The sequence below is a fragment of the Anoplolepis gracilipes genome, chromosome 1 (genome assembly GCF_047496725.1).
Source record: "Anoplolepis gracilipes chromosome 1, ASM4749672v1, whole genome shotgun sequence".
NCBI lineage: Eukaryota > Metazoa > Arthropoda > Insecta > Hymenoptera > Formicidae > Anoplolepis > Anoplolepis gracilipes.
Window position 1 is genome coordinate 19,060,001 of NC_132970.1, and position 18,469 is coordinate 19,078,469.

Genomic DNA, 18,469 nt, shown 5'->3' on the forward strand with positions numbered 1-18,469 from the left:
TCAATATATTCTGTATTAATATATATTTTTTAAATTATAAATATTTAAGAATAAAACTTTTTTTAATGTTAGAAGTGTTTTATTACATACATTAGATATGCGTAAATAAATTACAAAACTTTTTATCTTTGAAAAAAATCATAATTTAAAATTAAATTAATAAGACATTATTTACATTATTTACATTAATAATACATATTTTACATTAAAAAAGTACAACTACACTCGCCTTCTTCATAATTCCTAAAAAAGATTAATATAATATCTAATTCATCAATTACATATCATTAAAATTATGATTATAAAAATTTAATGTTTTTATTTTATGATTATAAATGTAGATTAAAAAATATGTTTCAATATTTAGGAACCAAATCAGAAACAAATGTATTCGAGAGGAATGTTTAACAGTGAACACCCACCAGAAATGAGAGGATTTTTCGTTCTGGGTACTAAACAGTTAGCAGAGGAAATGACAAACTGGCAAGGAATGAAAAGGTAAAGTTCACATGTAAACAGAATTTTTAGTTGTAAAGAAATAATATTTTATAATATTAAATATAATATATTAAAAAATTAATGTTTAAAGCGAAAAAATGTTAAGCAAATCAAACATAGAAATGACATATATGTATAAATATAAATTGCGCTTAAGATGTACATATAACGAATATTAGTTTCACATTTATATGCTTCTTCCATTGTTAGATACTCGGAAAAAATTGCTAAAATGGCCGATCACATATATCAAATAGGAATAGAGGCTTGCAAGTTTTCCGAGGATGATTTCAACGTTATCAATCATGGTGATTGCTGGGTGAATAACATGATGTTCAAATATGACGATGATGGCAAACCTATTGATCATATTTTTGTAAGTATCACGTATCATAAAAATCCGTATATCCTCTAAATGTAAAAACTTAGTGGTTATTTGTTATAATTCGTTATATACAATTAAGATTTCTAAATCTAAAATTTTAACTTTTTATTATAATTACATTAAGAAGTAAAATAATTTATAAATAAAATAAATTATATAAATTGAATAATTTCCTAAAAAGTACGATAAATATGCGTTAACGTATATTTCAAATTATATATCAATTTTTCCGATTAAATAAAGTACTGATGACAATACACTTTAGAATGCAGTATATTATGAATAACGAAATAATTCTTCTAATTAGTTTTTCGAATTCAGATATCTGTTGGTGTTATCTGCACAAAGTGTCCACTGTGACTTCCTAAATAGAAATTGCACTTCTTTTTCCGTGCACAGATTTTATTTCTAATTCAATTGTTGAACGTTGTAGAGATCCATTGCTTGTAAAAGAGTACGTTTGATATTACAGGTGGACTTTCAACTGTGTGTCTACACATCACCGGCGGTCGATCTTCTATATTTTCTCAGTAATAGTCCTTCCCCGGATGTCTTGGAAAATAACAAACATATTTTGTTTAACGAGTACATTGGTACTCTGTCAGCGACTATGAAACAACTGGATTGTAAAACACAGCCACTTACGGCAGAAGAGTTGAAAGCTGCCCTGAAGCGAAGAGCTTCCTATGGAATAATATCATCATTTACGGTATTACCACTACTGCTGATCGATAAAGAAGAAGTAAAAGATTTAGATGAGATGATGAGCAAAAATGGTTACACGAATCCGGGTTATAAAAATGAAGCTTATAAAAAAATTATGATGAAGCGAGTGCCTATGTATGACGAATGGGGTTTGTTGGATCTTTAAAGTAATAAGTACTTAATCTGTCATAATAAGGAACACAAGAAAGGATTCTTATTACAAATGATAGACATAGAAAAGTACTACACTCTCCGCGAGAATATTGAAATTAATTGCGGAGAACTTAAAATGTTAATTCTAAATTATTCTTAAATTTAATTCTCTAATTTAGTTAATTTTAGTTTTAAATTAAATTAAATTAAAGTAAAATTAAAATATAAGTTAAAAAATTTTTTAAAATTTGAAAATTAGGAATTTAGGAATTGAAAAACTAATTTTAAATTTTTAAGAAAATTCTAGAGCAGATTAATTTAAAAATAACCAGTCTATAAATTTATTAACATATTTATTTTATTAAATTATTTTTATATTTGATAAAAGTTATCGCAAACATTATTGTACATTGTGAATACTAATATAAATAAAATTAATAATAAGAAAACTAAAACAAAATTATTTAATTATTTCACTTAACTGGTATCATTCTTGTGAATGAATGCGTCAAAACTTCTTTTTTATTTTAATAACTTCTTCTTAATAAATAAAAGACTTCTTTATAAATAAAAGCTAATTGCAGATATCATTATTACAAATACATAAGTGTAGGACAATATTAAATTTATAATAAAAATTATGAAATTTAGAAAATTAAAATAATATATATGTATCTATAAAATTATATAGGAATCATAAAATATGTATATGCGTATATACATATATACGTACATACATACCTACATGATCGAACTAATATTTCTTTCTTTTCTTCTGTCGAACTAAACAATTTTTTCTGTTAAATTGTTAAAACAATTGTTGAAAAGAAGTTTTATCTGAACTATTTTTTTATAAAACCTATTCATTTTCAGATATTCGACTATATCAATTAAAAGATCTTATGAATATAATATATATATATATAATATTTAATTTATTTTTATGCGAATCAATTAGTGTAATTAAAATATATAATTATGTTAAAGTTAAAATGTGTAACTGCTAGTTGCAAATTCAGATTTTTTCTTAAAGATAACTGTGTTTTAATTACGCCAATTGATTTGTCTCATTATTCTGTGCATAAAAGTATTAGGGTAAGATAATCGAGAAATGAATATTTTACGATCTTGTATTTTATGTCAAAATACTGCAACTTTGAAGCCTTATAACTCGAAAGAGCTTTTCAAAACACTATAATCAAATGTTTTATCGAAAAGTACTTCACGATAAAACATTTGATTATAGTGTTTTGAAAAGCTCTTGAGATAAGCTACAAGAATATGTAATAATATATAGGGTGTTCTATTTAAAAAAATTGATGTGACCTTTACGTGGTCTTCAAATGACTCTTCAAGGTCAAACCAATGGTACCATCTTATGGCTCCCTCGAAATCATACAACTTTTGTCTGAAACATTTTTGTCTAAAACTTATGGATTCTGAGATATTTCAGTAGAAAGATTAAAATGGCCTATCCTGTGTATGTATATATAAATCTATTTTATATGTATATGTATATAAACATATACTATTAAAGTAGACAGTTTCTATTACATATTTTTTATAAAAATATATATCATGTTATAACATCTAACGGATTAAAATAAAATAAAATTTGTAATTATAAAATAATAAAAGAAATGGAAAGTTTAATTTTAATACTTAATATTTAATATAGATATTTCAGATAAGTACATCTGTCATAATTGTAATCGTAACCTCTTTTCGCCATGTTGAATAATCGATTGAACCACAAACTAAATTGCAGAGATATAAAATGCAAACATAATTTATTTTATAATTTGAATAAATAAGGCTCCAATATTTACAAACACGTAACTATCGACTTGGCAATGAGAGCCATGCACGGATGTTAATGCGTAAATTCCTTCAGAAATTAATTCTTCCTGCGAAAATTGAACCGTGCACAGGGCGCATATTTTACTGTATTTTTCCAAGAAATAGATTCTCATTGTTAAGAATTCTATAACCCCTCTTTACCCCCGTAAAGAGATGTAGACGAGAAAAAATATCGGGGCGAATATAATTTATTTTGTTATATTAATATTTTTACAAAAAGGAGTGAGATCCACAAAAAAATCTTACAAAGGTAAAAAAATAAGCAAAAACAAAAAGATATTGAAATTAATAGTCAACTAATCGCCAAATACATCAAAGCAAATCAGTTTGTGAGGATTTATTAAAATAGTACTTATCATAAAATTAATCTTGCAATTATAGAAATATTATAAGTATTCTCCTTATAAAACGTATTTAATTTTTATTATCAGAAGAACTCGATACTAAAAGAATTAAAATTAAAATAATATACAAACAGATTTTGGCGTGACCAGGTCGCAGAGTGACTATTAAGACTTATATATTTTGATTAACATGTGGAAGAGGAGAAGAAGAAGGAGGAGGAAGCTGCAAGATCCAGAGACCGCAGTTTGGGCAAAGCCGTTCAACATGTTATGGCAGCTCTCTTTTTCGATCCACCTGTCATTTAACTCTCGAATGATCATTTACAACGACTTTTGAGAAACGGCAATTGGTTTGCTCTTCTGGTGTCACGTCTCTATTAATTGAAACAAGAACGCCAGGAAAGTAATTGGGAATTGAAAATTGTCTGCGATCTGATAATTTCTATTAATTTCAATATTTTTTTGTTTTGACGTGTTTTTTTACCTTTGTAAGGTTTTTTTGTGGATATTATTTATTATTTAATTGTTTTGCTTTCTCACTCTGACTGAAACTTAAATCATCGAACAGTACAACATCAAACAAAATATATTTTAGTCTAAATATTATTAAGGAATTAATTGTGCCTTATAAAGAAATAATTATGGTAAGTAACAAAAACTTAAAAATATGAAAATTATAACTTAAAAATATTAAAATTACGAAAGCTGTATTATGTAATTGTAATACTCATATTATGATTGTTATATAAGTAAACTAAAATTTTATAATTTTGTGTTGAAAAATATTCTAAAACAAATTAATTTTGTAAAATATTTATTCAAGGATATATTTATTTTACAATTTATGTAACAAGTAAATAAACTATTTGCATAATAAAAATAATAAACTAGATAGAAGAGATATTGATATTATGAAAATTATAAGAAATATTTTGATATTATAAAAATAGAATTGATTATAGGATTATGGGAATCTCTAAACAAAAATAATACTATTAGATAATTTATTATAAATGGGAAAATGCACACATGGATACATATAAAAAAATTTAACTAATAATATTAAAAATATAAATAAATATTATAAATTCTAAAACAATTTTTATGTTTGTATTATAACTATTAACTAATTAACTGAATATAAATTATGTGATAATATATGTATATTTAAAATCATATTAATAAAATATATTATATATAATATTATTAAACAGTTGTCATTGCTACAAATTTATTATTTTATTTATTAGATACACATATACACACATAGACAATAATTAAAAGTAATTCATATAATAATATATTAAGAATAATATTAACAAAATATTATGCTTAATAATATTAAAGTGTTATTATTGTTATATATATAAGTATATATATATATATATATATATATTTATATATATATATATATATATGTGTGTATATGTGCATATAAGAATATGTATATTATATATTTAAGGATAAATATTGTTTATAAATAATAATTTAATAGTATAAAAATAATATTATATATATATATATATTTTACTGTAATTATGATTATTCACAATTAATTTCTTTTGAAAAGTTTTTAATATGTTAAGAAAAGAAAAAATATATTCTTTATTTTTTGAATTTCAGAGAAACGTCTGTGCAGTTTTTTGTCAGCATCCACCATCCATTCTTTCACAAGATTTTTATTCTTATAAAAATTAGCTTCAATAGTCGCCTAAATCAGATTATTTTGAATTAATGTAATAATTTTGTGCTATCTTAAAAGACTCACATAATTAAAGGACAAAATACTTGTGTATATTACGGACATAAATATTAACAAAAACTTAATATAAATATAATTTTGAATAAAGTTTACCATTTCAAGGAAAGTTCCATATTTCTTGTACATACGTTCATTACTTTTTTTGTATGCTTCAACCGCAATGATATTTTTCATGAAGTTCCTGATCTATATAGAATAGCTTTATCAAAATTTATTGTCAATAAATAGTAATTTCATTTAACAAAATTTTTTTAATTTAACAAGAATGTGTAACGGAATAGTATTTCGGTAATTAAGCATAATAAAAGTATAATATGAAAAACCCCTCTTAATTTTTGACACAAAATTATTTCCTAATATTTTGCCAAAATTTCTCTTATTTAAAATCATATGTATGTTTGTATATAATATATATATATATATATATATATATATATATGTATATATATTTTATTTTAAATATATTGAAAAAAATAAATAATAGTAATTATGTATATTAAAGGGTGACTTCAAAGATTTAAATGGCTTTAACATATATTTTGATTTCACAGATTTGAATGAACTTAACGTATAGTGTTATGACCTTGAGTAATCAATAAGTTTTAGGCGGCACTTATTGTTTATTAAAAAGTTATAAAGAAAGCATTTTCACAAATTACAATAATTTTCAGATTTTAGGATACAGTTTTAAATTGTAAAAATGTTTATTAAGCTCGATAATCTAAGTTTTTCCAAGTATGAGATCATCATTTTCATCTTGTAGACTTAAGAAGTAAATATATGATGTGTGTTATGCAAAAATATATGCAACATAAATCAACCTGTACATAACTGTTATACTTATATACATTAATAATTTTGATCTCGCTTCGCGTAAACAGTTCAAAACCCATGTAGAATCGTGCAGTAATAAATCTCGTTTTGCATTGAAAAGAGAAGTGACGTCGCAATAGAATTCGCTTTGTTAAGGATTTTGAAAATCCATGTAGAAAAGTGTGATAAAATTTAGTATAGTTTATTTACTGGTGTGTAGTAAATACTATATACTAAAAGCACATTTTATTAAATGTACATAGTGTCAAAAATTGCATGAAATTCGTTAAAATTACTTATTCTTTTGCTTATAAGTTTTTAATGAACCACGAGCGACGAATAAAATCTTTTGGACGTTATTCAGGGTCATGATCCTTACAACATATGCCAAGATTATACAAATCTCTGAATATGCTCTTAATATGCATAATTATCATTATTTCTCATTTTCAATATACTTATAATAAAATATTATATATATATATATATATATATATATATATGTATATATTAATATATACACATATAAATATACATATAGATATACATATAGATATATAAATATATAAATAATAATTCTAAATGAAAGCAATAAATTTTAGGAGATAATATGTCAAAAATTAAAAGAGGTTTTTATACATATAAGCATATACTCCTCTCTGAGTAGCAGTTACATTCCTCTAAACAGAAAAGTGAAAATTAGGTTTTTATATTTTTCCTCAAATGTTAGACAAGTTAAAAGAAACAAAATTTAATGGACATTTTTTACTACTAAAAAAAATACTTATATTTTTTTAATTTTTTCGTATTGTTATAAAAGAATAAACTTGTTTTTTATTATCAAGCAATTCACTCTCAATTTTTTATTAGAACTTTTTAGCAGCATAGAATGTCATCATTTAAAAATATACGTTAGAAAGCTTGATTTCTTTAGAAACTTTTTATTTGTTTTTTTATTTTTGTAAAATCAATAATTCAAGTAAAAATTTTTCGAGTAAATAAATAAATACAATATCATGCACAATTCTTTTATTTAATGACACGAGAAAATTTTAACAATATAATAAAAAATATCCTTTTTGTTAGTGGAAAATTACCATCAAATTTCATTTTTTTAATTTGTCCAAAATTTAGGAAATATAAGTAAAAACTTAATCTTTACCTCCCCTTTTAGAAGAGTGTATTTCTTAAGAGGGCAATATAGAAATATATAATTATATGAAAGATCATTATTATTTTTCAACAAAGAATTATCTTTTAAAGTATATCCATTACAGATACTTTGTAAATCTTTAAATGCTAACTTATAAAAATATTTATAAAACGCCGAAGGCTGAGTTTTTTATAAAGAAAGTTGATTTTACAAAAGCCTGCAATATATATACATATATATATATATATATATATATATATATATATATATATATACATGTATACGTTAGATATAAATAAGCATAATAATAAAAAAAATAACCGGATGTATAAAATTTACCTTACTTAATTGTTCCTCAGAATAAACATGATTAATAATGACAATAAATATGGCAATTCCATTGACACCTCTATAAAACAAAACAACACATATAGTATTATACGTAATTAATTTTTGTAATTGTAAAAAGTATTCGTTCAAGAAAGAAATATTTCTGGTTATTACCTTGGTTTTAATTTATCAAAATTTTTCAATATATACAAAAACACATTATCGTGCTGTGTATGTTTTGCAATAATAAAAAAAAAACTCATCATATTTCTCTTGATATGTATTTTGTTATATATTTCATTATGTTTGAACGTTATTGATTTTAAATATTCTTTTATAATTTTATTTGAAGCACAAGCTAAAAATTCTAAAAATCTATCATTATTATATTTGTTCCTTAAATGTTTTTTTACATTGCGCCAATCCTTACTCTGTGCTAATATCAAACCTTTACAGTACATCCACTGTTTCCACCACGGTGAAAGACTACAACATCCAAAAATAAAAGTTTGATATAAACATATTTAGCGCTATAATATTGCATCTCGATTCAACAATAGAATATGCAAATAATGGTAAAAAGTGTAACACTTAGAAAAATTACTTATTTGTATTCGACATATATTCAATATACGACAGCAATTTGTTATAAGCTCTTCTAAGGCAATTCAAGTCGCGAAGAATACATAACCATTTAATGGCTTCTTGCCTTAAACATTTAGTAAGATCACTTTCCTCAGGATCTTCTTCGTATTTTATTTTCTCAAGTAGATTGGCCAATATATTTTTTATTTTCTCCTAAAAGTTATCCAAGTCAAATAATTATATCGGTTTACAGTAAACGTGTAACGTTTGACATTTAATTTCTCAACAACTAGATTGAAAGAGAAGCAGACTGATTGAACAGCCACTGCAAAGTCCTAACATTACATTCCTTGACCTCTTCATGTTAAAATAAGTTAAAAAATTTGAATGTCTAGCTTTGTACGGACACGATTCAAGTAAAACACCGTTTCGTTGGACATAAAATAAATCTCGTTTTATTCTCAACATTATCCAATTAATGTATTAATTTTAATCTCAAATTTATATGAGAGCATCATTTGTTAACGTAAAAAATTTGTGTTTATGTGTATAAAAACTTTTTAAGTTACTAAAAACGCTCGAACAAACAGAATAAATGTATCTCACTTACTGAATCAATATAATTTAATTCAGTAAGTTAATTTTTAAAATTCCGGTGGTTTTTCATAAACATTCTGAATACATGTGTGTGTGTGTGTGTGTGTGTGTGTGTGTGCGCGTGTGTGTGTATGTGTATACAGGATGTTCGGCAACAGGTGGGACAAACTTTAAGGAGTGATTCTGCATGATAAAATAAGACAAAAATCAAGAATAACAAAATTGCGATACAGGCTTCGTCTTTTAGTTATAAATATTTGAAAATTTGCGTAAAAGGTGCCCAAAGCACCTTTAAGCATGGTAAACCGCAAAATTTTTGGCGTGTGTAGACTACATCGACTGAATCGTTCTCAAAATACTCTGTGACGCAAAAATATGCAGCGAATTGCCGAGCTTTAGATACCTTTTTCATGAATTTTTAAATATTTATAACTAAAAAACAAAGCTTCTATTGCAATTTTGTTATTCTTGATTTTTGTCTTATTTTATCGTGTAGAATTATTCCTTAAATTTTGTCCCACCTGTTGCCGAACACCTTGTATATATGTATATACAGGGTCTCAGAATGACCGTATCACCTCTCGAGTGCAGGTAGAGCAGGTTAAATGGAATAAAAAAGTCCTGTGCCATTTTGCGATTTTCAGAATAATTTTTGAGAAATTAATTTACAAAGATCGGCAAATCCGGCGCGAGTATCAGTCCGCTGCAAAAAAGATGGCGAGAAAGACGGCCCACCGCTAGGCCGGTCGCTAAATAATAATCGTTAATCTATTGTTCTTATCAACGCTTCTCGTCTATGCCCCTGGTAACCGCGAGGCAATGGCGGCTATTTACGCCGCGCGCGCTTAGCGACCGTCCTTAGGGCCGTCTTTTTCGCCATCTTTTTTGCAGCGGCCTGATACTCGCGCCGGATTTGTCGATCTTTGTAAATTAATTTCTCAATAATTATTCTGAAAATCGCAAAATGGCACAGGACTTTTCTATTCCATTTAACCTGCTCTACCTGCACCCGAGAGGTGATACGGTCATTTTGAGACACCCTGATATATACATATATATATATATATATATATATATATATATATATATATAAATATATATATATATATAAATATAAATATATATATATATATACATATACCCTTTCGAGCCAAACAACTGTTGTCTTTAACATCTCTTTCTACAATCCAAAATAAAAAAATTAAAGAAGAATCTATATATTATGATGCACATGCAAATATACAAAGTAAACTTTAATTTATTAACAATATTTGATACTCTTTCAAAATTACCGCTCTTTTTTATATTACTGTACGTACGTTTGATTACTATATGTATTATTTTAATTGAAATTTTAATAGAAAATTACTTTAAAATATGAGAAAAATAATTATTCAAAAATCCAATGTATGTTTAACAATTATAATATAAAACTGAAATAGAAACTTTTTTTAAATAAAAGAGATTTTACTTTATCTTAAATAAGAATACAAAAAAACATACTGGAATTTTTTTAGCTACATATATTTTATTTTCTTAGAAAATATGACATAAAATAATATAAAAACTTCCACCGATTAATTCTATTATTATTTACCTTGATATTTTGGACTCCTTCATCTGGAAATGGAAAGATGCTCGACATGTGTTCAAAAGCTTTTATCATAGGATACCATGCTATATAATTTGTCTCTTGTCCAAGATAGCTCGTCAAGTTCCAAAATAAGGAAGAATTGAGTTGGCCATTTATCATAAAATAAAATGCATCATCGATGATTTTAGCACGATTAAGAACATGTATTTTTGTATATTCTGTAGAGTTCAAATATTCTGCAATTTTTTGCCAGTTTTCAATATTGTAATTAACGCGATAGTATCCTGTAGTAAATAATTTTTATATTATTATTAGATTTTCACTTAATTGATTTATTAAATTTATTAAAAAATATTTATAATTATCTGCATTTTAAATATTTGAGTAATTCTAAGTATTAAAAAAAAGAAAGACAAATTATAATAATTAAGAAAAACATTATTTTAGAGTAATGTTTGTAGTAATATTGCGTAGAATGAAACTATATAAGAAATTATAAATCCATTTATATTTATTTTAGCTTAAATAATAATATATACAAAATTGAATTTATTTCTCGTTAATCGATAGTAAAATGCAGAGAATACGTCATACAATATTTTTTGAAATATTATATAATGTTACTATGTATTTATTCATATATTGCGTAATGTTATCAAAAAAGAATATAGTTAACATTATATAATGGTTTGATACTTCAATTATGTAGAAATATAATAAATTTGTTAATCAATATTCACCAGTTTGTCGTAAATTGAATAATACCCAACCATTATCTGTTACAGAAACTTGATAAGTCGGCTGAGACGATGACAAAACTATTAATCTTTTGTCGTAAGGAATTCTAAGCTCCCCAAAATTTAGATTATGTTGGGAGGTATAAGTTACAGGTACCCAGAAAGCGTATTTTTTAAGTATTTCATAATTTTCTATTGTTATATTATATACATTTGCTTTATTCGAGAAATCTTGCGTTATTTTCAACACAGGATAATTTATAGATTTCATCCAATCATTTACTATTGTTAAAGGAACCATTTGTTCTCTCTGAGGATGTGATATGCTTGAAAGAGCCTGCATGGTGTGCCACAAACTTTGAAGAAGACTGGGAGTGTTTGACTTGATCTCACTATATTTGTTAAGATTTTGCATTATTGACACAGTAAAAACTATACTAATTGTAAATTACGTATCAAAAAATATAAAAGTATTATTTAATTTATACACTTTATACAGCTTACGTAAGTGCAGTATTTAATGTTTTATATGCTGAATTCTATAATGTATAAGTAAATAATATATTGAAATGGTATGTACAATATATTTCATAATATACTCACAGCTTTAAATATTCATAAACTTGCCGTTGAAATGCTTCATCTGTAATTACATACTGCAGCATGCGTAATATTAAGGGTGCTACAATTCAAATCATACAATGTGATTTATACATAAGTTCGTTTAAAAGTCTTTCAACTACATTTTTCATAAATTTTTAAATTTTAGTATACTAATATATATATATATATATACTTATATTTAAATGTGTTTATTGACTTGATTCATTTAAATAAATTTATTGATTTTTTTACCTTTAACGTAACGGTAAAAAGAAGAAAATGCATTATTTTCGGAAAAATTGGCTTCCTTTATAAGAGACTGATTGTGGGTCTCAAAACGAAGTGATTCATAATAAACCTGAACTATAAATAAATCCACCATTTCCGAATTTTTGTAACCCTAAAGCAAAAAGATTTAATATGATCGAATAAATATTTTGTCGAATGAAATATTAACGGTACACATTTAATGCTTTTATTGAACATAAATTTAAAAACTTTTTATTAACATTACAAAAGATAGTAAAATTTTTTGATAAAGTAATGTGTAGTTTGTGAAACAGTCATGTCATTTAAAACTATTTGAAATAATTGAAAATTATGGTATTATTTCTCTCTACATTGCAAATTTTTTAACGATTTGAAAATATTGAAAACCAATATACAATTCAGTCTTTCCAGATATGACAAAAATTTATAAATAGCTTTAGCAACTTTTATTCGACATATTTAATGTTAAAAATAGTGTAAAAACTTTTCATTTTCTTATAATAGTAAAAATTATATCTACTTATATAAATAAAATAATATTTCATTTAACATAAAAACATAAGAAACATATAAAAATATATCACATGTACATTACATATATATATATATATATATATATATATATATATATATTTATATATATGTTTTAAATTTTTATATTTTTTTAGAAATATTCCTAATGTATCAATTATATGTATATAATGAGTATATATATATATATATATATATATATATATTCATTATATATAATTGATACATTAGCAATATTTCTAAAAAAATATAAAAAATTACCAAGGTAGAATCGATAGCATTAAGTCCATACAATGTAGTAACACCATCGATTAACCATAACTCAGATGATTTAAATGGATTTATTACATCAGCAAACCATTGATATGCCATTTTGCGCCCTATCAACCGCGCTACTTCTATTTTATGCGCAACAGAATCTAGATTTTTATCGTAAATAATATCTGCTTCACTAAAAAATATAAAAATTAAATTTGCAAGAGTTTAGTAATTACATAAACTTGGCCAAATAATAATTTTGACATATTTTCTGATTTAAAATTAAAAATATCTTCTAAAAGGATAATATAATCGATATGGTATAATTGTATATTGTTTTTTATATTGTTTTGTACCAATTATATTAAAATTGTGACATAAATTATTGTCATATACGTGATATACATATGTATATATGATTGAAATCAACCTATAATTAGTTATAAAAATATATGTGTAATAATGTACATGTATAAAAATTCTACATTAAAACAAATATATTTTAACGTATGTATTTCTAATTTCTAATCTTATATTTTTAATTTAATTGTTTCTAATTTTGCTTTATATATAAATTGTATTTTAATAAATTGATTTTTTTTCTAATTTTTGAATTACCTATTTACCAGAAGACCCCAGTTCTCATTGTCATATAGCAAACTATGGATTGCAACAAATTGCACTTTTGGTATTTTCAATTCTTTCCATTCAACTTCAAACGTTATCATTGCTCTAGTTGCTATCATTTCAGCAAATTTCGTATGATCTAATTCGGGTCTACGCCATATAATGATTCTAGATCCTATCGTCTCAAATTTAAAAAAATCTGCTGACGAGATTACAACCGTCACGATATAAGTGAACATTGGAGGAGTAGTATTAAAGCATGTCCACTTCATATATGTTTCGGCTTCATGCATTTTATGTTTGCATGTTTCCTGTTTTTGTACCGGCATATTTGAAAAAACTTGATATTTACGATGATGCTTTATGGAAATGTCGAAAGTGGCCTTGCTTGTCGGCTTGTCCCAGTATGGAAACAATCGTCTGGCTCCAGTTGCCTGAAAATGTATTACGTCCAACCTACGACATTTTAATAATATTGATTTAAATAACAATGATTTTTATTAATCAATAGCATTATATATATACCGAATGTCTGTCCGTAAATGTCCAAACAAATGTCGCAATTGATTGAAGTTAGAAAAAAGTTGAATAAGAAAAATTTACATGACTTTGAGTCTGCTACAAAGTGCATATAAAAATATTTTGTTCACTTGTGACTTTTTCAAGTTATAAAAGTCATTTTCATTTTTAACTATCTTAATTTTTTTATATTAATGGATTATTCCCAATATAAATTTTTTTACTTTAATTATACATAAACTATAAAATATTTATTCTTTGATTATCAAGCTTCAATATTTATCCTTCTTATTTAATCGCTTATAACTCAAGTTATTGAATTGATGACTCAATATTTTCGTTAAGGGAAAATTATCTCTAACATGATTAAAAAATTATAGCTCACATAAAAAATATTTAGTTACGGTTCACCCTGTTATATATATATAAAACGACATAAAGTATAAATTATTACATTCCCATCTAAACTATTCAACTTTCCATGACATATTTTTTATATTTATATATTTCACGTATTTAATAATAGGATTAATTAATAATTCAAACATAGTATAAAATGTTATGATGACATTTTTGAGTAATATAAAGTGAAATAGAGATAGTGATGTATAGTATTATATAATTATATATTATAAAAAAAGATAAAAGATGCGAGAGCAACAATTGTAAAAATTTATATTTATTGTACTCTTAATATTACTCACATTTCGAATGATTCTCTCCTTTCGACTATAGTCTTCAAAGAAGTAATAATGTTTTCCGTGTTATCAATTGCAGTGACAAATTTTATATTTAGTCTGTAACGTCCACTAGATAAAGTTAACCTAAAATGGAAAAACCAAATTTGTTTTGCAGCATCATGTGTAATGTTTGACGCTGAATATACAAATTTCGAATATCCTATGGTTGAAATTTTTTTCAAATCTCCAGATAAAAAATATATTAGTGTCGGTGAATTTAAACCTATTTTTGTAAATGAGCGGGAAATATCGATAATGGCATTTAATTCGCCGTAGAAAACAAAGATGCCTTTTTTTTTATGTTGTTCTATATATTTGTTATACTGTATATATTTATATATTTCATGTTCTTTGTCTTCTTTGAAATATGGTATTAACTTGACGTCGTAATGCACTGGCATTATATCATCAAAGTAATCATTAAATGTAATCGATGAGTTTTCCGTATTTTTATTAATTGAAAATGTTATTATGGTGCTAAATATAAGACCGCTATAAAATAACAGTCTTAAAAATGCCATGTCAGTTTTTAGGTATCTGTAATAACTGTCCCTGTTGAAGGAAAGAAAAATATAAAATAAAATTTAGATAATAAACTTTATTGCAAATAAATTTATAAAGTATTTTTTAAAATTAGTTTTCTTGAGTAATTAGAAATTTTATCTGTAATGAGAATAACAGACCGATCTATATGTACATGAACATGCCATTTTCAAAAGATGATTATATTTTTAGTAAACTAGCAACAAATAATCAACGGACTAGTCAACAGAAAATTAATTTTTTTTCGACTTTTTTGGTATATCTCTTCAGGCATGTGTAAATACAAACATATATATGGGCGCACGCGCGTGTGTGTATGTGTATGTGTGTGTGCGCGCAACTAGGTCAAAGACAAGTTGAATGTTTTTATATGTCTTATATATTATACACATTTTTTTATTAACGAAATAAACGTTTTTTGTTTGTTTATTAGTCATTTAACTAAATATATCGAATCAGTAATCGATTTTAAAGTAACCTTGCAAATTATTATTAATATTACGAAAAGATATAAAACAAACATGTGTACGATATTATATTAACATTATAATTATTTAATTTTTTATTATACAATACAGTTAAAAATATATCGATTAAATATTTAAAAAATTTTAAAAATGTTTCCTTTCTTTAATCTTTCAATTTCTAATTCAAAGACATTTTATAACAATACTATAATAAATAAAATTAGTGTTTTTGTCAAATATACAATATATATACATATATATAAAATTTTAAAATATATATATATATACATATATGGGTTTTTTGAAAAAAGAAAGAAAAAGAAATAAAAGAAATTAATAAAATGTTCAACAATTCAACAATTTTGAAAATAATTTTTAAAAGAAATATATTCTTATCGTGTGTGTTCATATTTTAGTACGATTTAAATTATGTTTTATCTTTTACGTATCTTTAAAGGGAAAGTTATATAATATTATGTTTCTAGCGACTCACTCTGTATATTAAGAATGTTATGTTAATTATAACACAATTCCTTTTCTTCTCAGAGCTAGTTAAAGTTGATACTTTATCACCGTGAACCGTTAATCTGTACTATCGTAATCTTAACGCTTCAAGAGGTAATCGAAAACTGGCAATGTCGATGTAATAGGCATCATAATAAATACATATATAAATACAAAAATATTTACAACTTATATAAGGTCATCATATCTTACAAAATTTAAATTTAGAATTATATTTATAATATTTTAAGATTCATTGACTATGTTAATTTTTGATATTTACTTATGTATTATATATTTTGTTAATTTCACATACGATTTAATAAGCAACGTAGAAAAATAAGTATTTATGTTTTCCTATGTCTATAAATAATAATCTTTACATGTTGAGAATTGAAGATTTTCCATATCAACGTACTTTCATATATTTATTTTTTATGTAAATATACGTAAATAATATATTATAATTATTCTAATTAATATAATATGCTTAAGTCATTTTAATCATGTTAAAATGCTTTATATTTATTTCAATTCTTTATATTAATCATAAAAGTTAAGTATTTATTAATCATACAACAAACATTTTTTTAACAACGGGAGAAAATAAACATTTATCGTTTTTTCTTTACTCGTTTTGAATAGGTACATTGAATCAATATTCGAATTAATCTTGCAAATCATTGATTACATGCCATTACGAAAAAGTATATGGAATAAATGTGTGCACGATATTAATAATTGTAATTGTTTTATTTAATTTTCTATTATTCATTTAAAAATATGTGAATTAATATAAAATATATTAAAAAAGTTTTCGTTCTTTAATCTTTAAATTTTTAATTCTAAGACAATTTATAACAATATGCAATATTATGATAAATGAAATTAACGTTCTTGTCAGATGCACACTGTATGTATGAAAATTAGAAAATTATATAGGTTTATAAAAAAAAAGGAAAAACAAAAGAAATAGAAGAAATTAATAAAATGTCAACAATTTTGAAAATGATAACTTAAAAGGAATTAAAATAAAGATTAAGATTTATTAGAAATTAAGATACTCATCGTGCGATTTCATGCTTCAGTACTATTTAAATTCTTCTCTATATATCTTTTATATATCTTTAAAAAGAAAGATACATATTTTATTTTTAATGATTTATTTTGTATATAACAATGTTATGTTATTTATAATATAATTCCCTTTTTTACTAGAATTAGTTGACGCTGCGGTTATCACACATTGCAAACCGTCAATATCGTTATATTTATTGCTATATCTATCCTATTAAATTCTTACTGTTCCAATAGATAATCAGGAATAAACAATGTCAATAACATTTTTCAGATATTATAATAAATACATAAATACATAAAATTTTACACAATTGTAGTTTAAAGTAATATTTATGTGCATATTTTAGAAATTATTGATTGCGAGATATTTGTGTATTTTATTTTGTGAATTTCGTACACGTTTAATAAATAATATGAAATAAATCAATTTTTATGTCTTCCGATTTCTGTAATTATTAATTTTTAATTTTTATACGTTGAAAAATTTCCATATCAAAGTACTTTTACATATTTATTTTTTATGTAGTCCGTAAATAATACTTTATGATTATACAATATATTAAAGTCATTTCAATCATGTTAAAACCTCCTGTCGTTGTACGATAACAGAGCTGACAAAAAAAACATTAGCGCACTATAACGTACATACAATACGTCATTTTTAATTTATTGTCAAAATATTTAAAGTATTATAACATATATGTATATACGTGAAATATAAAATTATAATATTAAAATATGTATTTTAAAGTATAGATTAATTATCATTTCCTGAACTAATATGTTATCAGACTTTTTATTACTTAAATTT

General features: G+C 24.1%; 2 protein-coding genes across 5 annotated transcripts in view; one reads left to right on the forward strand and one right to left on the reverse strand.

The window, feature by feature from the left end:
- LOC140673633 (uncharacterized) overlaps positions 1-2,099 on the forward strand; it is a 5,946-nt gene extending 3,847 nt beyond the window's left edge. The window contains exons 4-6 of one of the 3 annotated variants that reach the window (XM_072906752.1): positions 368-498; positions 709-874; positions 1,356-2,095. In XM_072906752.1, the coding sequence (XP_072762853.1) occupies positions 368-498; positions 709-874; positions 1,356-1,754 (696 nt within the window). In that variant the 3' untranslated portion in view covers positions 1,755-2,095. Of the gene's footprint in view, positions 1-367; positions 499-708; positions 875-1,355 lie in introns of all 3 variants that reach the window. The other 2 variants (XM_072906902.1, XM_072906822.1) reach the window with 2 other exon arrangements.
- A 3,367-nt stretch (positions 2,100-5,466) lies between these two features.
- LOC140668672 (aminopeptidase N-like) lies at positions 5,467-16,712 on the reverse strand. 2 transcript variants are annotated; one of them, XM_072897895.1, is made up of 13 exons: positions 16,568-16,712; positions 15,029-15,616; positions 13,797-14,261; positions 13,182-13,371; positions 12,372-12,519; positions 12,120-12,198; positions 11,520-11,908; positions 10,783-11,063; positions 8,608-8,801; positions 8,178-8,489; positions 8,013-8,082; positions 5,801-5,893; positions 5,467-5,656 (listed from the first exon to the last, which is right to left on the reverse strand). In XM_072897895.1, the coding sequence occupies exons 2-13, from the start codon at positions 15,583-15,585 to the stop codon at positions 5,519-5,521; spliced, it is 2,916 nt and encodes a 971-aa protein (XP_072753996.1). In that variant the 5' UTR covers positions 15,586-15,616; positions 16,568-16,712; the 3' UTR covers positions 5,467-5,518. The 2 variants fall into 2 exon arrangements, with proteins under 2 accessions (XP_072753996.1, XP_072754006.1); XM_072897905.1 differs by having other exon boundaries at positions 5,468-5,656; positions 15,029-15,148.
- Between the last annotated feature and the right edge of the window lie 1,757 nt (positions 16,713-18,469).